This window comes from Ursus americanus, chromosome 4, assembly GCF_024610735.1.
Source record: "Ursus americanus isolate L20-20 chromosome 4, mUrsAme1.1.p, whole genome shotgun sequence".
NCBI classification, from domain to species: Eukaryota; Metazoa; Chordata; class Mammalia; order Carnivora; family Ursidae; genus Ursus; species Ursus americanus.
Genome location: NC_142130.1, coordinates 43,401,740 through 43,425,130, shown reverse-complemented (window position 1 = coordinate 43,425,130; position 23,391 = coordinate 43,401,740). Strand labels below are relative to the sequence as shown.

Below are 23,391 nucleotides of genomic sequence, written 5' to 3'. Positions count from 1 at the left end.
GGACATTTCTCCAAAGGAGACCCACAGATGGCTAACAGACTCATGAAAAGATGCTCCACGTCACTCATCGTCAGGGAAATACAAATCAAAACTACAATGAGATATCACCTCACACCTGTCAATGGCTAAAATTAACAAGCTAACAACAGATGTTGGTGAGGATGCAGAGAAAGGGGAACCTTCTTACATTGTGGGTAGGAATGCAAACTAGTGCAACCATTCTAGAAAACAGTATGGAGGTTCCTCAAAAGTTAAAAATAGACCTACCTATGACCCAGCAATTGCACTATTATGTGTTTATCCAAAGGACACAAAAATGCTGATTTGAAGGGGCACATGCACTCTAATGTTTATAACAGCACTATAAACAATAGCCAAATTATGGAGAAAGAGCCCAGATGTCCACTGACTGATGAATGGATAAAGAAGAAGTGATTATCCATCTATCCAATGGAATATTACTTAGCCATCAAAAAGAATGAAATCTTGCCATTTGCAATGACATGGATGGAGCTAGAGAGTATTATGCTAAGTGAAATAAGTCAGAGAAAGACAAATACCATATAGTTATTATTTTTTTAAGATTTTATTTATTTGTCAGAGAGAGAGAGAGCACAAGCAGGGGGAGCGGCAGGCAGAGGAAGAAGCAGGCTCCCCTGCTGAGCAAGGAGCCCAGTGTAGGACTCAATCCCAGGAATCTATGGTCATGACCTGAGCCGAAGGCAGACACTTAACTGACTGAGCCATCTAGGCATCCCAGATAGTTTTGTTTATATGTAATGTCTTTACAAAAAAACCAAAATATGGCAGCAACCTAAGTCGCCATCCACAGATGATGGATTAAGAAGATGTGGCATATATATAATAGAATATTCCTCAGCCATAAAAAAGAATGAGATCTTGCCATTTCCAACAACATGGATGGACATAGAGGGTATTATGCTAAATGAAATAAGTCAGAGAAAGACAAATACGATATAATTTCACCTCTATGTGGAATCTAAAAAACAAATGTACAGGAAAAAAAAAAAAGAAAAAGAAAAAGAAAAATTAGACCCATAAGCACAGAAAACAAACTATGGCTACCAGAGCAGAGAGGGGTTGGGGAAAGGGTAAAATGGGTGAAGGGGAGTGGCAGACAGAGGCTTCCAGTTATGGAACATGTAAGCTACAGGGATAAAAGGTGCAGCATAGGGAATATAGTCAATGGTATTATAAGAGCATTGTATGGGGACAGATGGTAGCTACACTTATGAGCATTGCATAATGTATAGAGTTGTCAAATTACTATGTTGTACACCTGAAATTAATGCAACATTGTACGTCAGCCACATTTCAATTAAAAAATAAACGTTAAGCAGTTAGCATATTACACCCAGCAATTCCACTCCTAGGTATCTACCCAAGAGACTTGAAAACACATGTCCACACAAAAATACACAAATATTAATAGTAGCATTATTCATAATACTGAAAAAAATGGAAATAACCTAAATGTGTTTCAACTGATGAACTGATAAATATGATATGGATTGTTTGGTCATAGAAAGGAATGAAGTGCTGATACATGTTACAACCTGAATGAAATTTAAAGTCCTATGAAGCAAAAGAAGCCACAAAGACCACAGAATCCATGTCTATAAGATGTCAGTAGACAAATCTATAGAGACAAAAAATGGTTGTTTAAGGTTAAGGGACCCCTGGGTGGCTCAGTCAGTTAAGTGTCCAACTCTTGACATCAGCTCAGGTTATGGTCTCAGTGTCATGAGATCAAGACCCACATCAAGCTCCACGCTGGGCGTGGAGCCTACTTAAGATCTCTCTTCCTCTCCCTCTGCCCCTCCCCCCACCCCCACTCACACTCTTTCTTAAAAAAAAATAAATAAGTGGTTGATTGGGGCTAAGAATGGGAGTTTGAGGAAATGAAGAGTGACTGCTAATGAGTAGGGTTTTTTTTGTGTGCGGGGGGGATAATGATATTAGAAAAGAGTGGTAATGGTTGCACACCTCAGAATATACAAAAAAACACATTGAATTGGACATTAAATGAGTGCTATATGATATGCAAATTATATCTCCATAAAGTTGCTATAAAAAATTAGGAAATAAAGATAAGAAAAAAGAAAGAAAAAATCCTGTAAGGTCCATAACCCTATCACCTAGAGACAACCACTGTTACATTTTATTGATACTCTCCCAAATTAAACTGTTGCCTTATGTGCTTTTTCATTAATAATATACTATAAACATCTTTTCATGTCAATAAACCTGCCCCAACATAAAACAGAGAGAGAGAGACTGAGTCCAGGCCAGGGTGAACATGAGAACATGAGAACACTCCATAAAGACTGGGAAAGGTGACTATTTTCTCTAATGTGCAGAAACCAACCCACAGAGTTAGGGAAATGAAGCAGAAAAATATGTTCCACATAAAGAACAAGATAAAATTCCAGAAACAGACCTTAATGAAATGGAGATAAAGTGATTTACCTGATAAAGAGTTTAATATAATATTCATAGAGATGCTCACCAAGGTCAGGAAAACAATGTATGTACAGAGTGAATATATCAACAGAGATAGAAAATATAAGATAGTAGCAAATAGAAAACACAGAAGTGAAGAATACAATAATTGAACTGGAACGTTCAAAAATAGGGTTCAACACCAAACTAGATCAAGTGGAAGAAAGGATTGATTAACTAAAAAACAGGGCAATGGAGTTCATTCAGTCAGAGGGGCAAAAGAAAAAAGAATTAAAAAGAGTGAACATAGCTTAAGGAACCTAAAAGACATCAACAAGCAAATTAATATTCACATTACAGGGGTCCCAAATGGTGAGAGATGGTCAGAAGTCTTATTCAAAGAAATAATGACTGAAAAATTCTTTAACCTGGAGAAATAAATAGATATCCAGATCCAGGATGCCCAAAAAGTTTAAAACAAATAAATCCAAAAAAACCCACACCAAGACACAGTATAATAAATTGTCAAACACTAAAGACAAGGAGAAGATCTTTAAAACAGCAAGAGAAATACAACTTTTTATATATATACACACACATAAGAGAAATAAGACTATCAGCAGACTTTTTTAGCTGAAACTTTGCAGGCCAGCAGAGAGTGGCATAATAAATTCAAAGTGCTTAAAGAAAAAGACTACCAATAAAAATAACCTACCCAGCAAAATTGTCCTTCAGCATTAGGGAAATAAAGAGTTTTCCAGACGAACAAAAGCTGAAGGAGTTCATTACCATTAGCCCAGCCTCTCAAGAAATGCTAAAGTCACTTATTCAAACTGAAGCAGAAGGACACTAACTAGTAATAAGACAACATACATAAATATAAATTTTGACAATAAAGACAAATATATATAAATTCAGAATACTCTAATACTAATGGTGGTGGGTAAATCATTTATAAATTTAGCATAAAGGTTAAAAGGCAAAAGTATTAAAAATAACTATAACTACAATGATTTGTTAATGGATATGTAAGGTAAAAAGATGTAAACTGTGACATCAAAAACAAAATGTTGGGGGAGTTAGAGATACAGCTTTAGCATGTGTTCAAAGTTAAATTATTATCAGGTTAAAATAGACTGATATGTTTTATGTAAGTCTCACAGTAACCACAAAGCAAAAACCTATAATAGATACAAAAAACATAAAGAGAAAGAATCCAAATATACAACAAAACTAGGTCAAGACCCCCCCCCACAAAAAAAATATATATATAATAAGGAAACATTAGACTCAAATAACAAGTTAGGACAAGATGGACTTAACAAATATTTACAGACATTCCATTCAATTGTAGCAGAATATACATTCTTAAATGCACATGGAACATTCTCCAGGATAAATCACATTAGGCCACAAAACAAGTCTTAATTAATTTAAAAAGCTTGCAATCATATTCAATATCTTTTCTAACTTCAAAGGTTAGAAAAAGGTATAAGGGGCGCCTGGGTGGCACAGCGGTTAAGCGTCTGCCTTCAGCTCAGGGCGTGATCCTGGTGTTACGGGATCGAGCCCCACATCAGGCTCCTCTGCTATGAGCCTGCTTCTTCCTCTCCCACTCCCCCTGCTTGTGTCCCCTCTCTCGCTGGCTGTCTCTAGCTCTGTCAGATAAATAAATAAAATCTTTAAAAAAAAAAGAAAAAGGTATAAAAACTAGGTATAAAGCTAGAAATCAATTACAAGAAGGAAACTATAAAATTCATAAATATCTGGAGAGTAGACGTACTTTGAATAACAAGTAAAAAATCAAAAGAGAAATAATATCTTGTAACAAATGAAAATAGAAATACAACATACCTAAAACTTATAGGATGCAAGAAAAGCAGTTCTAACAGGGAAGTCTATAGTGATAAATGCCTACATCGGGAAACAAGAAAAATCTTGAGCAACTAACTTAACCTTATACCTCAAGGAACCAGAAAAAAAAAAAAAAGCACAAAGTGCAAAGTTAGTGGAAAGGAGGAAATAACAAAAATCAAAGCAGAAATAAGTGAAATAGAGATTTAAAAGACAATAGAAAAGATCAATGAAAGCAAGAGCTGGGCATTTATGTTTTGAAAAGATAAAAGCAAAATTGACAAACTTTAAGCTAGATTCATCAAGAAAATAGAGAGGACCAGGAACCTGGGTACCTCAGTCAGTTAAGTGTCTGCCTTCAGCTCAGGTCATGATTCCAGGGTCCTGTGATCAAGCCCCACACTGGGCTCCCTGCTGAGAGGGGAACCTGCTTCTCTCTCTGCCTCTGCTCCTTCTCTCTGCTCATGCGCTTTCTCTCCCTCTCTCTCTCTCTCTCTCTCAAATAAATAAAATCTTTATTAAGAAAAAAAGCACTCAAGATCAGAAATCAAGGAGGAGATATTACAACTGATACCACAGAAACACAAAGGATCCCAAGAGACCACTATGAATAACTATACACCACCAAATTGGACCACCTAGAAGAAATGTGTAAGTTCCTAAAAATATACAACCTATGAAGACCAAATCATGAAGAAATAGAAAATGTGAACACACCAATTACCAGTTAAGGAGATTGAATCAGTAATCAAAAACCTCCCAACAAAGAGAAGTCTAGGACCAGATTGCTTCACTGGTGAATTATACCAAATAGTTGAAGAATTAATACAAATCCTGCTCAAACTCTTCCAAAAATAACAGAAGAGGGAAACTCCACAGATTTTATGAGGCCAGCATTAACCTGATACCAAAATCAGACAAGAATACTACAAAAAAATTTCAGCAAAATTTTTAAAAGGAGAATGACCAAGTGAAATTTATCCTCAGAATGCTGATTTAACATTTGAAATCAATAACTGTGACCCACAATATTAAGGAATAAAATTTTAAAAGCATATGGTCATCTCAATATGCATATAAAAATCATTTGATAAAATTCAGCACCTATCCTTCATAAAATTATATTAAAAATTTTTTCAATGAACTAAGAACTAAAGGGAATTTCATCAAACTGATAAAGGGCTGATGTCACATTTTATAATAAAAGACTGAATGTTTCTCCTTAGATTGGCAATAAGATAAGGATGTTTACTCTCATCATCTTTATTGAACATTGTAGTACATATCCTAGACAGTACAATGAGTCAAGAAATAAGAGATTGAAAAGGAAGAATCTTTTCTCACATGAAACATGACCATATTCATAAAAAAGAAAAAATGCTACTAGACCTAGTAAGTGAGCTTAGCGAGATCACTGGATTAAGAGGTGCCTGGATGGCTCAGTTGGTTAAGTGTCTGCTTTCAGCTCAGGTCATGATTCCAGGATCCTGGGATCAAGCCGCACACTGGGCTCCCTGCTCAGCAAGGAGCCTGCTTCTCCCTCTCCCATTTCTCCTGCTTGTGCACACACTCTCTCTCTCAAATAAATAAATAAAATATTTTTTAAAAATCACCATATTAAAGATAAATATAATAAAGTCAGTGGAAAGAGTTTCTACTTCTGAGAAGAGGGAATGATTTACATATTCCTATCTTTGCTGGTAAGTGCAAATAAAACCCCTAAACATTATACATATACAACATGAGAAGATTCTGAAAGGTGAAAAGAAGATGATAGACCACAAAGAACTTTGGGACCCAAGGAAGTATATGATGTTAAATATCTAGACTTTCTTACCGCCTCATATATCTCAGGCGTGGAACTAAAGAAAAGGGCAACTAGAAATACCAAAGGGTTTAGACAATAAAAGCCCAACAAAATCTTGCTCTTTCTAGCTAAAGGATCAAGAAAAGAGACTAGTAAGACAGAAAACTTTTTAGAAAATAAATGCTCTACTCTAGCCACACAGCGCACTTGTACACACACACAGACAAATGCGGCCAACCTCTATCCAGCCTGCAAAGGTCAAGTGGGGAGTCTATACTTTTACCACCAGCAGACTTTAACAAGGCAACACAACCCCGACAGGGATGGTGTTAAAGGAGGTAAGCCCTGGGGACGAGGACTTCATCTCCAGTGTGTGGTAACAAGCCTGCCTACCACAGTTACAGTGGAGACCCCATAGGGAGTCTGGACTTCTGCCTTTGTCCAGTAGTAACAAGGTGATCCACCCCACCTTGCTAGGGTAGTGTTTGAGGAAGCCTAGTGGAAAGTGAAGAACTTGACCACCCTCCACAACATCAGTGGAAGACAACTAGAGAGCAAAGTGGTATTAGAGGCAGCCTAGTAGGGATCTAGAACTCCAATTGCTGACCAGTAAGTGCCCCTTTCTTCCTCAGGTATCAGCTGGGGAAAAAATGAGTAACCTGGACTTCTATACCCATGAGGTGGCATTCTTCCTTATCCTGCTCAAGTCAGAGGAAGCCAGCTAAAACTGAATGTATATATAAGATTCAGAGTCTCATAATACCCCAAATGTCCAGATTTCAGTAAAAAAATTGTCATACAAAGAATCAGGATGATCTCAACTTGAATAAGAAAAGATGATTACCAGTTGCCAACCCCAAGATGATAGAGATGTTAGAATAATCTGACAATTTTAAAGCAGCCATTATAAAGTGCTTCAATAAACAATTAGAAAGGTGCTTGAAACAAATGGAAAAATAGAGTCTCAAAGAAATGGAAGGTACAAAGAAGTACCAAATAGAAATTTTAGAGCTGAAAACTTCAGTAACCAAAATAAAACTTAATGGATGTGCTCAACACCAGAATGGAGGAGACAGAGAAAAGAATCATTAATTTGAAGATAGAACAATAGAAATTATCCAATCTGAATAACAAAAAAAGACACTACAAATAAACAAACAATAAAAAAAACCCTTTTTTTAAATCCCACACAGAGCCTCAGAGATCTAACATTTGTGTCATTGGAATCCATGAAGGAAAGGAAAAAGAGGACAGGGTTTCAAAAAAAAAAAAAAAAAAACTGTAAGAAATAACAGCCATGAGAGACTATGGACTCTGGGAAACAAACTGAGGGCTTCGGGGGGTGGGGGAATGGGCTAGGTTGGTGATGGGTATTCAGGAGGGCACGTATTGCATGGTGCCCTGGGTGTTATACACAATGAATCATGGAACTTTGCATCAAAAACTGGGGACGTACTGTATGGTGACTAACATAACAAAAAAATATTACTAAAAAGAATAAAAGGAGTTCAAAAAAATAAAAATAAAAAAAATGTATTTAAATAAAAAAAAAAGAAATAACAGCTGAAAACTTCCCAAATTTGGCCAGAATACAAACATACAGATTCAAGAAGTTTAATGAATCCTAAAAAGAATAAATTCAAAGATGTACCAAGACAAATTAGAGTCAAACTTTTGAAAACTAAGGACAAAAAAAATCTTGAAAGCAGCAAGACAAAAATAACACCTTACATATAGGGGGAAAGCAATTTGAATGGCAGAAGATTGATCATAAGAAACCACGGAGGCCAGCAGAAAGAAGCACAATACTTTTCACATGTTGAAAAAGAGAGATGTCAACACAGAATTTTATGTCTAGTAAAAATATCCTTCCAGAATGAAGGAGAGCTCAAGCCATTCTTAGGTGAGGGAAAGCTAAGAATTTGTCACCAGCATACCAACCCTAAAAGAATGGCTAACAGAAGTTTTCTAAGAAGAAATGAAATGATAGAAGGAACTTTGGAACACCAAGAAGGAAGAGATTAAAATGTTAATAGTAAAAATAATGGCAAATACATTTTACTTTTACTATTGTCTAATATGTTTGATGATTAAAAAAAACTATAACACTGTCTGAAATGTGTGTTGAGAAAATATTTATACAATTATACTATAAACAAGGGAAACAAGAGGTGGGAGGTGTATAAAGGGATCTGAAGGCAGGTAAGGTTTTTACATTTCATTCAAGCTGATAAAATGTCAACACCAGTATACTATATAAGTTGTGTATACATAATGTAATACCTAGAAAAAATGCTTAAAAAGCTGTAAAAAGTGATACTCTCAAAAACGCTGTAATCATATTGGAACTCTAAAATATTCAAGTAAGCCACAGGAAATCATGAAAAAAATAAAACAAAAAAACACAGATGATGGCTGAGTAATATCCCATTTTATATATATACCACAACTTCTTTATCCATTCATCTGTTGATGGACATCTGGGCTCTTTCCATATCTTGCAATGATATGGATGGAACTAGAGAGTATTATACTAAGCAAAATCAGTCAGAGAAAGATAAATACTATATGATTTCACTCATATGTGGAATTTAAGAAACAAAACAGATGAACATAGGGGAAGCAGGAAAAAACATCAATAAATGGTGCTGGGAAAATTGGACAGCTACATGCAAAAGAATGAAACTTGACCACTCTCTCACACCATACACAAAGATAAACTCCAAATGGATGAAACACCTTGAAGTAAGACAGGAATCCATCAAAATCCTAGTGGAGAACATAGGCTGCAACCTCTTTGACATCAGCCACAGTAACTTTTTTCATGACACATTTCCAAAGGCAAGAGAAACAAAAGAAAAAATGAGCTTGTGGGACTTCATCAAGACAAAAAGCTTCTGCACAGCCAAGTAAACAGTCAAAAAAAAAAAACTAAGAGGCAGCCCATGGAATGGGAGAAGATATTTGCAAATGACACTACAGATAAAAGATTAGTATCAAAGATCTACAAAGAACTTCTCAAACTCAATACATGGGAAACAAATAATCAAGTCAAAAAATGGGCAGAAGATATGAACAGACACTTTTCCAATGAAGACATACACGTGGCTAACAGACACACGAAAAAGTGTTCAAAATCATTAGCCATCAGGGAAATTCAAATCAAAACCACACTAAGATACCACCTTACGCCAGTTAGAATGGCAAAAATGGACAAGGCAGGAAACAACAAATGTTGGAGAGGATGTGGAGAAAGGGGATCCCTCCTACATTGTTGGTGGGAATGCAAGTTGGTACAGCCACTCTGGAAAACAGTGTGGAGGTCCCTTAAAAAGATAGAAATTGAGCTACCCTATGATATATACCTATACCTACACTATTGGTGGGAATGCAAGTTGGTACAGCCACTCTGGAAAACAGTGTGGAGGTCCCTTAAAAAGATAGAAATTGAGCTACCCTATACCTATATACCTATACCTACACTACTGGGTATTTACACCAAAGATATAGACGTAGTGAAGAGAAGGGCCATATGCACCCCAATGTTCATAGCAGCAATGTCCACAATAGCTAAATCATGGAAGGAGCCGAGATGCCCTTCAACAGATGACTGGATTAAGAAGATGTGGTCCATATAGACAATGGAATATTACTCAGCCATCAAAAAGAATGATTTCACAACATTTGCTGCAACATGGACAGGACTGGAGGAGATAATGCTAAGTGAAATAGGTCAAGCAGAGAAAGACAATTATCACATGGTTTCACTCACTTATGGAACATAAGAAATAGGAAGATCGGTAGGAGAAGAAAGGGAAGAAGAAAGGGGGGGTAAATAGAAGGGGGAATGAACCATGAGAGACTATGGACTCTGGGAAACAAACTTAGGGCTTCAGAGGGGAGGGGGGTGGGGGAATGGAATAGGCCAGTGATGGGTATTCAGGAGGGCACGTATTGCATGGTGCACTGGGTGTTATACGCAAGTAATGAATCATGGAACTTTACATCAAAAACTGGGGATGTACTGTATGGTGACTAACATAATATAATAAAAAATTATTATAAAAAATAGAAAATCACTGGGATAGGGCTAGGCAGAGTTCTTAGACTCAACACCAAAAACAAGATTGATAGAAGGAAATATTGATAAATTGGGTTTAACAAAATTAAAAACGTTCACTCTGCAAAAGACCTATTAAAGAAATGAAAAGACAAGCTACAAACTGAGAGAAAATATTTGAAAACCACATAACCAACAAAGGAGTGGTATCTAGAACATATAAAGAACTCTCAGAACTTAACAGCAAAATAGCAAACAATCTTACCTGAACATAGGCAAAAGACATGAAAAGACATTTCACCAAACATATATGTAGGTGGCAAATAAAACAAATTAAAAAATGTGCTTTTAAATAAAAGTACCTCATACCAGAGTTTTTAAAAGTCAACTTTAGATGATGAGAGGCCTAGAGTTGAAAGCCAAAACTGTAAGATATTAGAACATAAAGAAAAATAACTTGATGTTAGAATAAACAGGAATTTCTTGATCCTTAAAAATCACTGAGTGTATTCACAAAATGGAATTCCTGGGCCCCAAATCCTAAGGATCATAGAAGTTCCACGAAGGTATCATTACTCTAAGAGATCCAGCTGATCTGTCTTCAATACTCTATCTCTGTTTCTATTTCAAAGATATTTTGAAACTCATATTAAAATGAAAAATTTAGGTAAAAAAAAGAGAAAGAAAAAAAGAAAGAAAGAAAAAGGAGGGAAGGAAGGAAGGAAGGAAGGAAGGAAGGAAGGAAGGAAGGAGAAGAAAGAAAGAAAGAAAGAAAGAAAGAAAGAAAGAAAGAAAGAAAGAAAGAAAGAAAGAAAGAAAGAAAAAGAAAGAAAGAAAGAAAACAAAAACACACTTACAGGTCCTCCCATTCTTTTTTTCGCTGCTGAATCTTAAGTTGGGCCCTTTCAGCTTTTAATATAAGTTTCCTCGTTTTCTCAATTTGATTCTCCACGATAATTTCACTTAGGGTTTTAGGCCGAAATTTCTTCCCTTTCTCTATAATTGATTCTTCTTCCACACTAATGCGCCCATCTGTACAGAGAGTCAACATTTTTTTTTCAATCTTCTTGAAACATCAAAATGAAATTCTCAAATATTTTTTTTAAACCTACCATGTTTTAAAAAATAGAATATAATGAATCTGTAAATCACAGTATTTGTTGAATTTAAGTCCATAATAAGTATTTTAATAAGTATTTTAGAATGCCAAAACAAAGAGATCTAAGTCACAGTATTTGCTCTAAAGGACCTTACTGAAAAGTTGGCAAGACAAGACATATATCAAATAATTAGAAAACAAGATAAATAATGCGGGGCCACTAACAGACAAACTGAGAAGTTGGGTAGGAATATTTGTGATGTGGTGGGGGAAGGGTAAAGCGAGTGAGTCCTAATTGACATGTATAACTTGAGGTGACATATATCAATTGTAGTGGTCTGTGGCCAATTGAAAAACTGGTCAGAAACACACAATCAAATCTATGATTTAAGAATTACATATCTACTGAGGCAATTTCTTACTTTATGTTCAAACTACAGAGAGATATACTTCAGAGATATACTTTGGAAAAAAGTTAAATAATATTATGGGATGGTCATATAGTTATAACTCATAATTTCACCTTCCATATTTCACATATATGGGAATATAGAAAACAGGAGTTTAATGTGGCAACTATTAACTGGAGAAAGCCTAGATTGAAGAATAGTTAGATGTTGGAAGTAAGAAATTAGCAGCATCAAGTACTCTAACCCTCTCAGTCGCATAACCAGGGTGGGTTTTCCTTGGCAGCCTGCAATAAATAGTTGGTGTGGAGCATTTGCTGGAGGAACATGGCTTCCTATTCTCAGCCATACCACACAGCCCTCTCTCTTGATTGTTATTCCAAAGGAATAAGGGAGACAAGAGGTGGAGCTCAAGCCATCAAATAGGGTTTGAAGGTTCTGCCTACAAAAAGACAATTCAGTTTTGAAACCTTAATAAGTAAGGATTTAAAAGCCTTCTTGTTATTTAGGCTACCTGTATCTTTCTGGCTATCCTTTCTTCCAGCTCCCTCTTTTTCAAATCTCTCCATTTTGCTTGTTCTTCTGTCTGACAGACTTGTTCGTTTGGACTTGGAATACTTAGAGGGCTTCACAAGTCTATAGGAGGATATCTTGTGATCACTTTGTATAGCATGAACCACAATAGTATCGCTTTCCAATGACTCACGAAATCTGAAAAAAAAAAAATAGAACAAGTATTTGTGATAGTCACCATTTTAATCAATTATACCATTTTTAATATTCTGCATGATTAATAAGACCACAACACACTGGGATAGGTACCAGACCAGCCTAAACAACCACGGAACCAGCCTGAGATACAGGAAGATGCATCTGGATCTCTACAAATGAACATCTCCAGCGCTGAGTATTGAGGTACGAAGCGGGGAGCCGTGAAAGCGTGCACAGATATCGGAAGATAAATGGAAGGGGGAGGGAGCCGCCGCGTTGGGGGGCAGGGAAGCGGTGGCTACCTGCACAGGAGAGCGGGTGGACTCACGGACGGCACCCGCGAAACAGCAGACTGAGACCGTGAGCCGGGAGCACACGCCACCAGGCATCTTGTGGAACTCTGGAATCCCGTTGTGCTCACCGGAAATAGACTGAGACCCGGAGATCCGGGAGCGCACAGGGGCGGCTGGCGGCATTAGAAACACAAAGGACAGAGACACGCCGGCCCTGGAAGTGAGGGCTGGGACGCCGGGTGTGGGGCGCACATCACGGGACGCTGCAGGGTTGAGCAGCACCAACAGTAACGGAGTTAAAGTGGCCAGAACATCAGTGGAGAACGGTCCGCGATCCCCTCTGTTCTGAGACAGAGGCTGAGATTCAGCCGCTGCTGCTCTGACTCTCAGAAGAGGCACAGCAAACCGCCAGGGAAAGCCGCCAGAGAACAAAAGCCTGGAAGTACCGGCTCACAGCGTGCCCATCCCCATCCCCCCTCGCAGGGGACATGGAGACTCTACCCAAACAGGGTCACCTGAGTATCGGCGCGGCAGGCCCCTCCCCCAGAACACAGAAGGCAGGCTGAAAAATCAAGAAGCCCACAACCCGGGGCACCTGGGTGGCGCAGTCACTGAGAGCCTGTCTTCAGCTTAGGGCGTGATCCCAGTGTTCCGGAAAGGAGTCCCTCATCAGGCTCCTCCGCTGGGGGCCTGCTTCTTCCTCTCCCACTCCCCTGCTTGTGTTCCCTCTTTCACTGGTTGGCTCTCTGCCACATATAAATAAATAAAATCTTTAAAGAAGAAGCCCACATCCCCAAGATCCCTGTAAAACAAGGGGCACGGCCTGGGACCCAGTCAATAATTTGGGCTCTGGACAACCCCGCAACCTCTCTTCATCAGAATGACAAGAAGGAGAATCCCCCCCCCCCAGCAAAGACAAGACAGTGAGTCTGTGGCCTCTGCCACAGAAATAATGGATATGGATGTAACCAAATTATCAGAAATGGAATTCAGAGTAACAATGGTCAAAATGATGAGTAGAATTGAAAAAAGTATTAACGAAAAGGTTACTGAGAATACAGAATCCCTAAGGACAGAAATGAGAGCGAATCTGACAGAAATTAAAAATTCTATGAGCCAAATGCAGGCAAAACTAGAGGCTCTGATGGCCAGGGTCACCGAAACAGAGGAATGTATTAGTGAATTGGAGGATGGGTTAACAGAGGTAAAAACGAAAATAGAAGCTGGTCTTAAAAAAATGCATGCCCACGAATGTAGGTTATGGGAGATTACTGACACAATGAATCGATCCAATGTCAGAATCATTGGCATCCCCGAGGGGGTGGAGAAAAACAGAGGTCTAGAAGAGATATTTGAACAAATTGTAGCTGAAAACTTCCCTAATCTAGTGAGGGAAACAAACATTCGTGTCCAAGAGGCAGAGAGGACCCCTCCCAAGCTCAACCACGACAAACCTATGCCACGTCACGTCATAGTGCATTTCGCAAATATTAGATCCAAGGATACAGTATTGAAAGCGGCCAGGGCAAAGACATTTCTCACATACCAAGGCAAAGGTATCAGAATTACGTCAGACCTATCTACACAGACCTGGAATGAGAGAAAGGGTTGGGGGGACATTTTTAAAGCTCTTGCAGAGAAAAACATGCAGCCAAGGATCCTTTATCCAGCAAGGCTGTCATTCAGAATTGATGGAGAAATACAGACATTTCAGGATCGCTAGTCACTAACCAATTTCGTAACCACGAAACCAGCCCTACAGGAGATATTATGGGGGGTTCTATAAAGGTAAAAAAGGCCCCAAGAGTGATACAGAAAAGAAAGTCACAACCAATACAAACAAAGACTTTACTGGCAACATGGCATCATTAAAATTCTATCTCTCAGGGGCGCCTGGGTGGCACAGCGGTTGAGCGTCTGCCTTCGGCTCAGGGCGTGATCCCAGCATTGTGGGATCGAGCCCCACGTCAGGCTCCTCCACTATGAGCCTGATTCTTCCTCTCCCACTCCCCCTGCCTGTGTTCCCTCTCTCGCTGGCTGCCTCAATCCTGTCGAATAAATAAATAAAATCTTTAAAAAAAAAAAAATTCTCTCTCTCAGTTCTTAGTGCCAATGTAAATGGTTTAAACGCTCCCATAATGCCACAGGGTTGCAGATTGGATAAAAAGAAATGACCCGTCCATTTGCTGTCTACAAGAGACTCATTTCGAACCCAAAGATGCATTCAGACTGAGAGTAAGGGGATGGAGTACCATCTTTCACGCAAATGGACCTCAAAAGAAAGCTGGGGTAGCAATTCTCATATCAGATAAACTGGATTTTAAACTAGAGACTATAGTTAGAGACACAGAAGGGCACTATATTATTCTTAAAGGAAGTATTCAACAAGTGGATATGACAATTATAAATATATACGCCCCCAACAGGGGAGCAGCAAGATACACAAGCCAACTCTTAACCAGAATAAAGAGACATATAGATAAAAATACATTAATAGTAGGGGACCTCAACACTCCACTCTCAGAAATAGACAGAACACCCTGGCAAAAACTAAGCAAAGAATCAAAGGCTTTGAATGCCATACTCGATGAGTTGGACCTCATAGATATATATAGAACACTAAACCCCAGAACCAAAGAATACTCATTCTATTCTAATGCCCATGGAACATTCTCAAGAATAGACCATGTTCTGGGACACAAAACAGGTCTCAACTGATACCAAAAGATTGAAATTATCCCCTGCATATTCTCAGACCACAACGCTCTGAAATTGGAACTCAACCACAAGGAAAAATTTGGAAGAAACTCAAACACTTGGAGACTAAGAACCATCCTGCTCAGGAATGACTCGATAAACCAGGAAATCAAAAATCAATTTAAACAATTTATGGAGACCAACGAGAATGAAAACACAACAGTCCAAAACCTATGGGATACTGCAAAGGCAGTCCTAAGGGGGAAATACATAGCCATCCAAGCCTCACTCAAAAGAATAGAAAAATCTAAAATGCAGTTTTTATATTCTCACCTCAAGAAGCTGGAACAGCAACAGAGGGACAGGCCTAATCCACTCATGAGGAAGCAGTTGACCAAAATTAGAGCAGAAATCAATCAATCAGAAACCAGAAGTACAGTAGAGCAGATCAACAGGACTAGAAGCTGGTTCTTTGAGAGAATCAATAAAATTGACAGACCACTGGCAAGACTTATCCAAAAGAAAAGAGAAAGGACCCAGATTATTAAAATTATGAATGAAAAAGGAGAGGTCACGACCAACACCATTGAAATTGGAAGGATTATTAGAAATTTTTATCAACAGCTATATGCCAATAAACTAAGCAATCTGGAAGAGATGGAATCCTTCCTGGAAACCTATAAACTACCAAGATTGAAACAGGAAGAAGTTGATTTCTTAAACAGGCCAATTAATTATGAAGAAATTGAGTCAGTGATAAACAACCTTCCAAATAACAAAACTTCAGGCCCGGATGGTTTTCCTGGGGAATTCTACCAAACATTCAAAGAAGAAATAATACCTATTCTCTTAAAGCTATTTCAAAAAATAGAAACAGAAGGAAAGCTACCAAACTCATTCCATGAGGCCATTATTACCTTGATCCCCAAACCAGGCAAAGACCCCCTCAAAAAGGAAAATTACAGACCGATTTCCCTAATGAATATAGATGCCAAAATCCTCAACAAGATCCTGGCTAATAGAATCCAACAGTACATTAAAAGGATTATTCATCATGACCGAGTGGGATTCATACCTGGGATGCAAGCGTGGTTCAACATTCGCAAATCGATCAGCGTGATACATCATATCAACAAGAAAAGACTCAGGAACCATATGATCCTCTCAATTGATGCTGAAAAAGCATTTGACAAAATACGGCATCCTTTCCTGATTAAAACCCTTCAGAGTGTAGGAATAGAGGGTACATTTCTCAATCTCATAAAAGCCATCTATGAAAAGCCTACAGCAAATATTATTCTCAATGGGGAAAAGCTGGAAGCCTTTCCCTTGAGATCAGGAACACGACAAGGATGCCCACTCTCGCCACTATTATTCAACATAGTACTAGAAGTCCTGGGGTGCCTGGGTGGCACAGTGGTTAAGCGCCTGCCTTCGGCTCAGGGCGTGATCCCGGCATTATGGGATCGAGCCCCACATCAGGCTCCTCTGCTGGGAGCCTGCTCTTCCTCTCCCACTCCCCCTGCTTGTGTTCCCTCTCTCGCTGGCTGTCTCTATCTCTGTCAAATAAATAAATAAAATCTTAAAAAAAAAAAAAAAGAAGTCCTTGCAACAGCAATCAGACGACAAAAAGGGATCAAAGGTATCCAAATCGGCAAAGAAGAAGTCAAAATGTTTCTCTTCGCAGATGACATGATACTCTATATGGAAAACCCAAAAGAAGCCACTCCCAAACTATTAGAAGTTATAGAGCAATTCAGTAATGTGACGGGATACAAAATCAATGCTCAGAAATCAGTTGCATTTCTATACATGAATAACGAGACCGAAGAAAGAGAAATTAGGGAATCCATCCCATTTACAATAGCACCAAAAACCATACGTTACCTTGGAATTAACTTAACCAGAGACGTAAAGGACCTATATTCTAGAAACTATAAATCACTCTTGAAAGACATTGAGGAAGACAAAAAAAGATGGAAAGATATTCCATGCTCATGGATTGGAAGAATTAACATAGTTAAAATGTCTATGCTACCCAGAGCAATCTACACTTTCAATGTTATCCCGATCAAAATACTGAGGACATTTTTCAAAGAGCTGGAACAAATAGTCCTTAAATTTGTATGGAAACAGAAAAGGCCCCGAATCGCCAAGGAACTGTTGAAAAGGAAAAACAAAGCTGGGGGCATCACAATGCCGGATTTCAAGCTGTACTACAATGCTGTGATCACAAAGACAGCATGGTACTGGCACAAAAACAGACACAGAGACCAATGGAACAGAAGAGAGAACCCAGAAATGGACCCTCGGCTCTTTGGACAACTAATATTTGATAAAGCAGGAAAAAACATCCGGTGGGAAAAAGACAGTCTCTTCAATAAATGGTGCTGGGAAAATTGGACAGCTACATGCAAAAGAATGAAACTTGACCACTCTCTCACACCATACACAAAAATAAACTCCAAATGGATGAAAGACCTCGATGTGAGACAGGAATCCATCAAAATTCTAGAGGAGAACATAGGCAGCAACCTCTACGACATCGGCCAAAGCAAGCTTTTTCATGACACATCCCCAAAGGCAAGAGAAATAAAAGATAAAATGAACTTATGGGACTTCATCAAGATAAAAAGCTTCTGCACAGCCAAGGAAACAGTCAAAAAAACTAAGAGGCAGCCCACGGAATGGGAGAATATATTTGCAAATGACACTACAGATAAAGGACTAGTATCCAAGATCTACGAAGAACTTCTCAAACTCAATACATGAGAAACAAACAAATCAAAAAATGGGCAGAAGATATGAACACTTTTCCAATGATGACATACAAATGGCTAACAGACACATAAAAAAATGTTCAAAATCATTAGCCATCAGGGAAATTCAAATCAAAACCACACTGAGATACCACCTTACGCCAGTTAGAATGGCAAAAATAGACAAGGCAAGAGACAACAATTGTTGGAGACAATGTGGAGAAAGGGGATCCCTCCTACATTGTTGGTGGGAATGCAAGTTGGTACAGCCACTCTGGAAAACAGTGTGGAGGTCCCTTAAAAAGTTAAAAATTGAGCTACCCTATGATCCAGCCATTGCACTACTGGGTGTTTACCCCAAAGATACAGACGTAGTGAAGAGAAGGGCCATATGCACCCCAATGTTCATAGCAGCAATGTCCACAATAGCTAAATCGTGGAAGGAGCCGAGATGCCCTTCAACAGATGACTGGATTAAGAAGTTGTGGTCCATATATACAATGGAATATTACTCAGCTATCAGAAAGAACGAGTTCTCAACATTTGCTACAACATGGACGGCACTGGAGGAGATAATGCTAAGTGAAATAAGTCAAGCAGAGAAAGACAACTATCATATGATTTCTCTCATCTATGGAACATAAGAACTAGGATGATCGGTAGGGGAAGAAAGGGATAAAGAAAGGGGGGGGTAATCAGAAGGGGGAATGAAAGATGAAAGACTATGGACTATGAGAAACAAACTGAGGGCCTCAGAGGGGAGGGGGGTGGGGGAATGGGATAGACCGGTGATGGGTAGTAAGGAGGGCACGTATTGCATGGTGCACTGGGTGTTATACGCAAGTAATGAATCATCAAGCCTTACATCGGAAACCGGGGATGTACTGTATGGTGACTAACATAATATAATAAAAAATCATTAAAAAAAAAAAAGTGAAAACATGAAAAAAAAGAAAGACCACAACACACTATGCTTGTAAATGATATTATATTGTGCTAGATCCAAAATTTGACAATGCATTAACCAATGTGATGTGATAGAAGTTGCATAGGACTCAGTTAAAGAGCAGAATTTTCTTCCTAATGAAAACACTTAGTAACCCATTTTTAATCAGTGTATCAGTGTAATGCCATTGTTTTGCTAATATGCAGAAAAATGAAAAACTTTCAGGCAGACTAATTTGATGGTAAGTGGATCATATCAAAGTCTGACAAAACAATCCACCTATTATCTCATAGGAGAGATACATGTGTGTGTATGTATATACACACACACAGCTCATATATTACCCATTTGCCTCTACAAAAATATTAAACTCAGGGTTATTACCATCTAGTTCACTTTTCTTTTATAGCCCACACGAATTTGTTCTTTATCAATTAATGGTAATCATTGCTATTTTTTGGCACTGGGACATGATTATTCCCCAAATCTTTTAATTTTAGAATTTAACTTATTTATGTATATAGCAATTGTTCTTAGTTTTCTGCCTTACTATTTTTTAATCTAATCCTTTGAACTCTATTTCTTCTTTTAAAATGGCTTGCTATTTCTAATTTTCCCTTTTCTCTTATAGCATAGTATCTTTCTCATCACTATAAAACTTATTCTCCTTATCTTCTTGCCTGCTAGAGTTTTGTTGTAAATTTTAGTCTTTTCATAAAACACAGAAAACATGAAGGAAAATATGGATAGCTTTGGTCCCATCAAAATTTAAAACTTCTGCATAGTTAGAAAAACATGAACAAAGTTTAAGGCAAATGGCAGAGTACAAGAAAATGTTTCCAATATGTAAAATTTTAAAAAATACTTACAGAAATAGTGAATAAAACTAAGGGGAAAAATAGAACTCAAAGGAAAATGAACAAGGACTCTTTCTCAGAATATTAAATATAAATGAGCTATAAATGTATGAAAAGAAATGCTCAGAAGAATATCAATGAACTACAAACATATGAAAAGAAATGCTTAACTTCACCAATAATCAGAAAAAAGCAAATTATCCAAGCAAGATTTATCATATTTGATCTATTAGATTGGTGGAGATGAAAACACTGGTAGTACCCAGTGGTACAATTTTATTCTCTCCCCCATTCCAATCAGATAGCGAGGTAACTTATTTCCTCCCCTACGTTTAGTGAAGACACAAAGTTGAGGAGGGTGCAGCCTGGACAGGGAGGGAAAGCAGGGAATTAAGGAAGCAAGTACTTGAAGGCAAGAAGATTGGGGAAGAGGTTCCACCTGACAAGGGGGATGATGGGCAAATTGGGTCCTAGAGTGGTGGGTACATATTCCCTGTTCTGACAGCTTCTGGGGAGATACAAGGTCCTAAAGATAGCAACTGCATGTGTGCTCGATCCTGGGAACAGAGGCTCCTGGCCTCACCAAAAACCACCTGCTCCAACGGAGTACAAAAACCATATACTCCAACAAATGAAAGAAGTAGGCAGGCTGAGACAATGAACCTCATTAGTTTAAGATTCATATGTACCATATATATACATTCACAATTATAGTATGCATATTTATTAAAGCCAAACATAGGATATATTATATTGAAGGTTCTTCCTGAGAACTTCTTAGCTACTTTCATCTCTTGGCAGGTAGTCATCTAGATATAATTCCAGATTCAAATATTCAGGTATTACTATCAGGTAACAAGTACCATGAGTCACAGACCAGAGTACCAGAGAGGAAACTGCTGCATAGGAGGAGATCTCTGAAGATCTCTCTTCCAGGCTTCAGGTGATTATTGATCACTGCATGCATGTGATGAGTCTACCTGAAGCTGGGGAAAGAATCACCAGAAGAGAACAGGCAGAATAATCCCCAGGCCTCACACAGGTTGGGATAGATTGTGTTCACACAAGCCACATAATACACAGGACATAGGATAGAGTACTCAGAAGGTTTTTATCTTAGTAGTGAGGAAAAATAAGCTCCAGACTAAAGGCAGCCTTGACTTAATCTGCCTAACACAGATTAAAAGCAAGCCTCAAAAACTCAGACTATTTCCAATGAACTTAACTGACTCCCAAAATAAGACTCAAGAATATTTAAAAGTAACAAAAAAATACCCAGCACCCACAATATGAAATTCATAATGTCTGGCATCCAATCAAAATTTTTCAGGCAGGCAAAGAAACAGAAAAATACAACCCAAAATAAAGAAAAAATTTTCAACTAACAGAAATAGACCCAGAAAACACAGATGATATAACTAGCACACAAGCACATTAAAGCAGTTATTATAATATATTTTATATGTTCAGGAAATAGAGAAAAGCAGGAGCACATTAAAGTGAACAAAATCCTTACTTATGATACTAGGAAATCAATAAATAATGATTAATAAATTCATACAAATACATTATTTAGATGTATGGTTATAACCACTAGAAGAGATATTAAAAGTGGATTCTCTTTAAGATCCATCATATTTATGGATTAAAATACTCAATATTTATTTTTAAAATCTATTATGTCAAAGTTGATCTATAGATTCAGTGTAATTCCAGTCAAAATTTTAACAGGTTTTTTGATGAAAATTGACAAGTTGCAAAAGACCTATGCAATACTGAAGATGAAGAACAAAGCCAGAGGATTTACAAGATCAGACATCAAGAATAATTAAAATAGTGTTATACTAGTACAGACAGACAGGCCAATGGAATAGTATGAAGGGTTCAGAAATACATATATGTATATAAATATATATAAATATATATGCGTATATAATTACATTTACATATATTGTGTATATAATGAATATATACAAACACCTACATATTTACACACACACTTATGTGTGTGTGTGTGTATAGCTACTTTGTTTATGACAAAACTACCACTACAATCTAATGAGAAAAGGATGGTCTTTTCAACAAATGATACTTAGTCAATTGGATATCCATTTAGAAACAAATGACACATGATCTCCATCTTACACCATCCCAAAAAGCCAATACAGATAATGGTAAAACAATAGAGCTTCTAGGGGCACCTAGGTGGCTCAGTGGTTTAAGCATCTGCCTTTGACTTAGGTCGTGATCTCAGGGTCTTGGGATTGAGCCCCCTGTTGGGCTCCCTGCTCAGGAGGGAGCCTGCTTCTCCCTCTCCATCTGCTGCTCCCCCTGCTTGTGTTCTCTCACTCTCTCTCTGTCAAATAAATAAATAAAATCTTTTTTTAAAAAATTGAGCTTCTAGAATAAAACAGAATTATTTCATGAATTGGAAACAGGCGTGGGTTCCTTAACTACAACATAAAAGCATGAACCATAAAAAGAAAAATGATAAAATGAACTTTATTAAAGTTAAAAACTTCTGCTCAAAAAAAGACACCATTAAGAGAATGAAAAGGCAAGCCACAGATTAGAAGATATTTTACATGCATGCGCACGCACACACACACACACATTTATATATGTATCACAAATACATGTGTCATATAACTACAAAAGATTCCTATCTAGAAGATATGAATAACTCTTACAGCCCAATTTTAAAAATGAACAAAGAACTTGAACGCCTAAGAAAAGAAAATACACAAATAACCAATAAGTATAAGAAAAGGGGCTAAAATCACCACTCATCAGGAAAACGCTAATTTAAATCACACTGAGATACTACTATAGAATGGCTAAAATTTAAAGAAATGACAATATCAAGTGATGACAAGCATGAGTGTTATGGGTTGAATTGTATCCACTCAGAAAGATACTTTGAAATCTCCCAGTATCTCAGAGTGTGACCTTATCTGGAAATAGGGTCTTGACAGAGGTAATCAAGTTAAAATGAGACTAGAGTGGTCCTAATCCAATGTTACTGGTGTGCTTATAAAAAGTGGGAACTTGGACATGCAGAGAGAGAAGATTAAGTGGAAAAAAAAAAACACAGAACACCACTTGAAGGCAGAAGATTTGGAATAATGCATCTACAGGAAGGAATACCAAAGATTATTGGCAAAACACCAGAAGCTCAGAGAGTCATGAAGCAGATTCTCCTTCCCAGGTCTCTGAAGAAACTAATAAATAGCATTTTTCACAGAACAAGCAATCCTAAATTTTATACAGAACCACAAAGACCTTTGTTAAGAAAAACAACAGAGCTGGAGATAGAACAATCCCAGATTTCGTGATATGCTACAAAGCTGTAGTAATTAAAACAGTATGGTACTGGCACAAAAACAGACACATAGATCAATGGAACAGAATGGAAAGCCCAGAAATAAACCCATGCTT

At 37.8% G+C, this 23,391-nt stretch overlaps 1 protein-coding gene across 6 annotated transcripts in view; it reads right to left on the bottom strand.

Annotated features, from left to right (window-relative positions):
* CFAP44 (cilia and flagella associated protein 44) overlaps positions 1 to 23,391 on the bottom strand; it is a 151,606-nt gene that overhangs the window by 44,076 nt on the left and 84,139 nt on the right. For all 6 annotated transcript variants that reach the window (XR_006777375.2, XM_045785165.2, XM_045785166.2 and 3 more), the window contains 2 exons: positions 12,205 to 12,401; positions 11,042 to 11,216 (listed from right to left, as the gene is read on the bottom strand). Coding sequence is in view for 5 of the 6 variants with exons in the window: in XM_045785165.2 (XP_045641121.2) it covers positions 11,042 to 11,216; positions 12,205 to 12,401 (372 nt within the window). In the remaining variant the exon portion in view is untranslated. The remainder of the gene's footprint in view (positions 1 to 11,041; positions 11,217 to 12,204; positions 12,402 to 23,391) is intronic.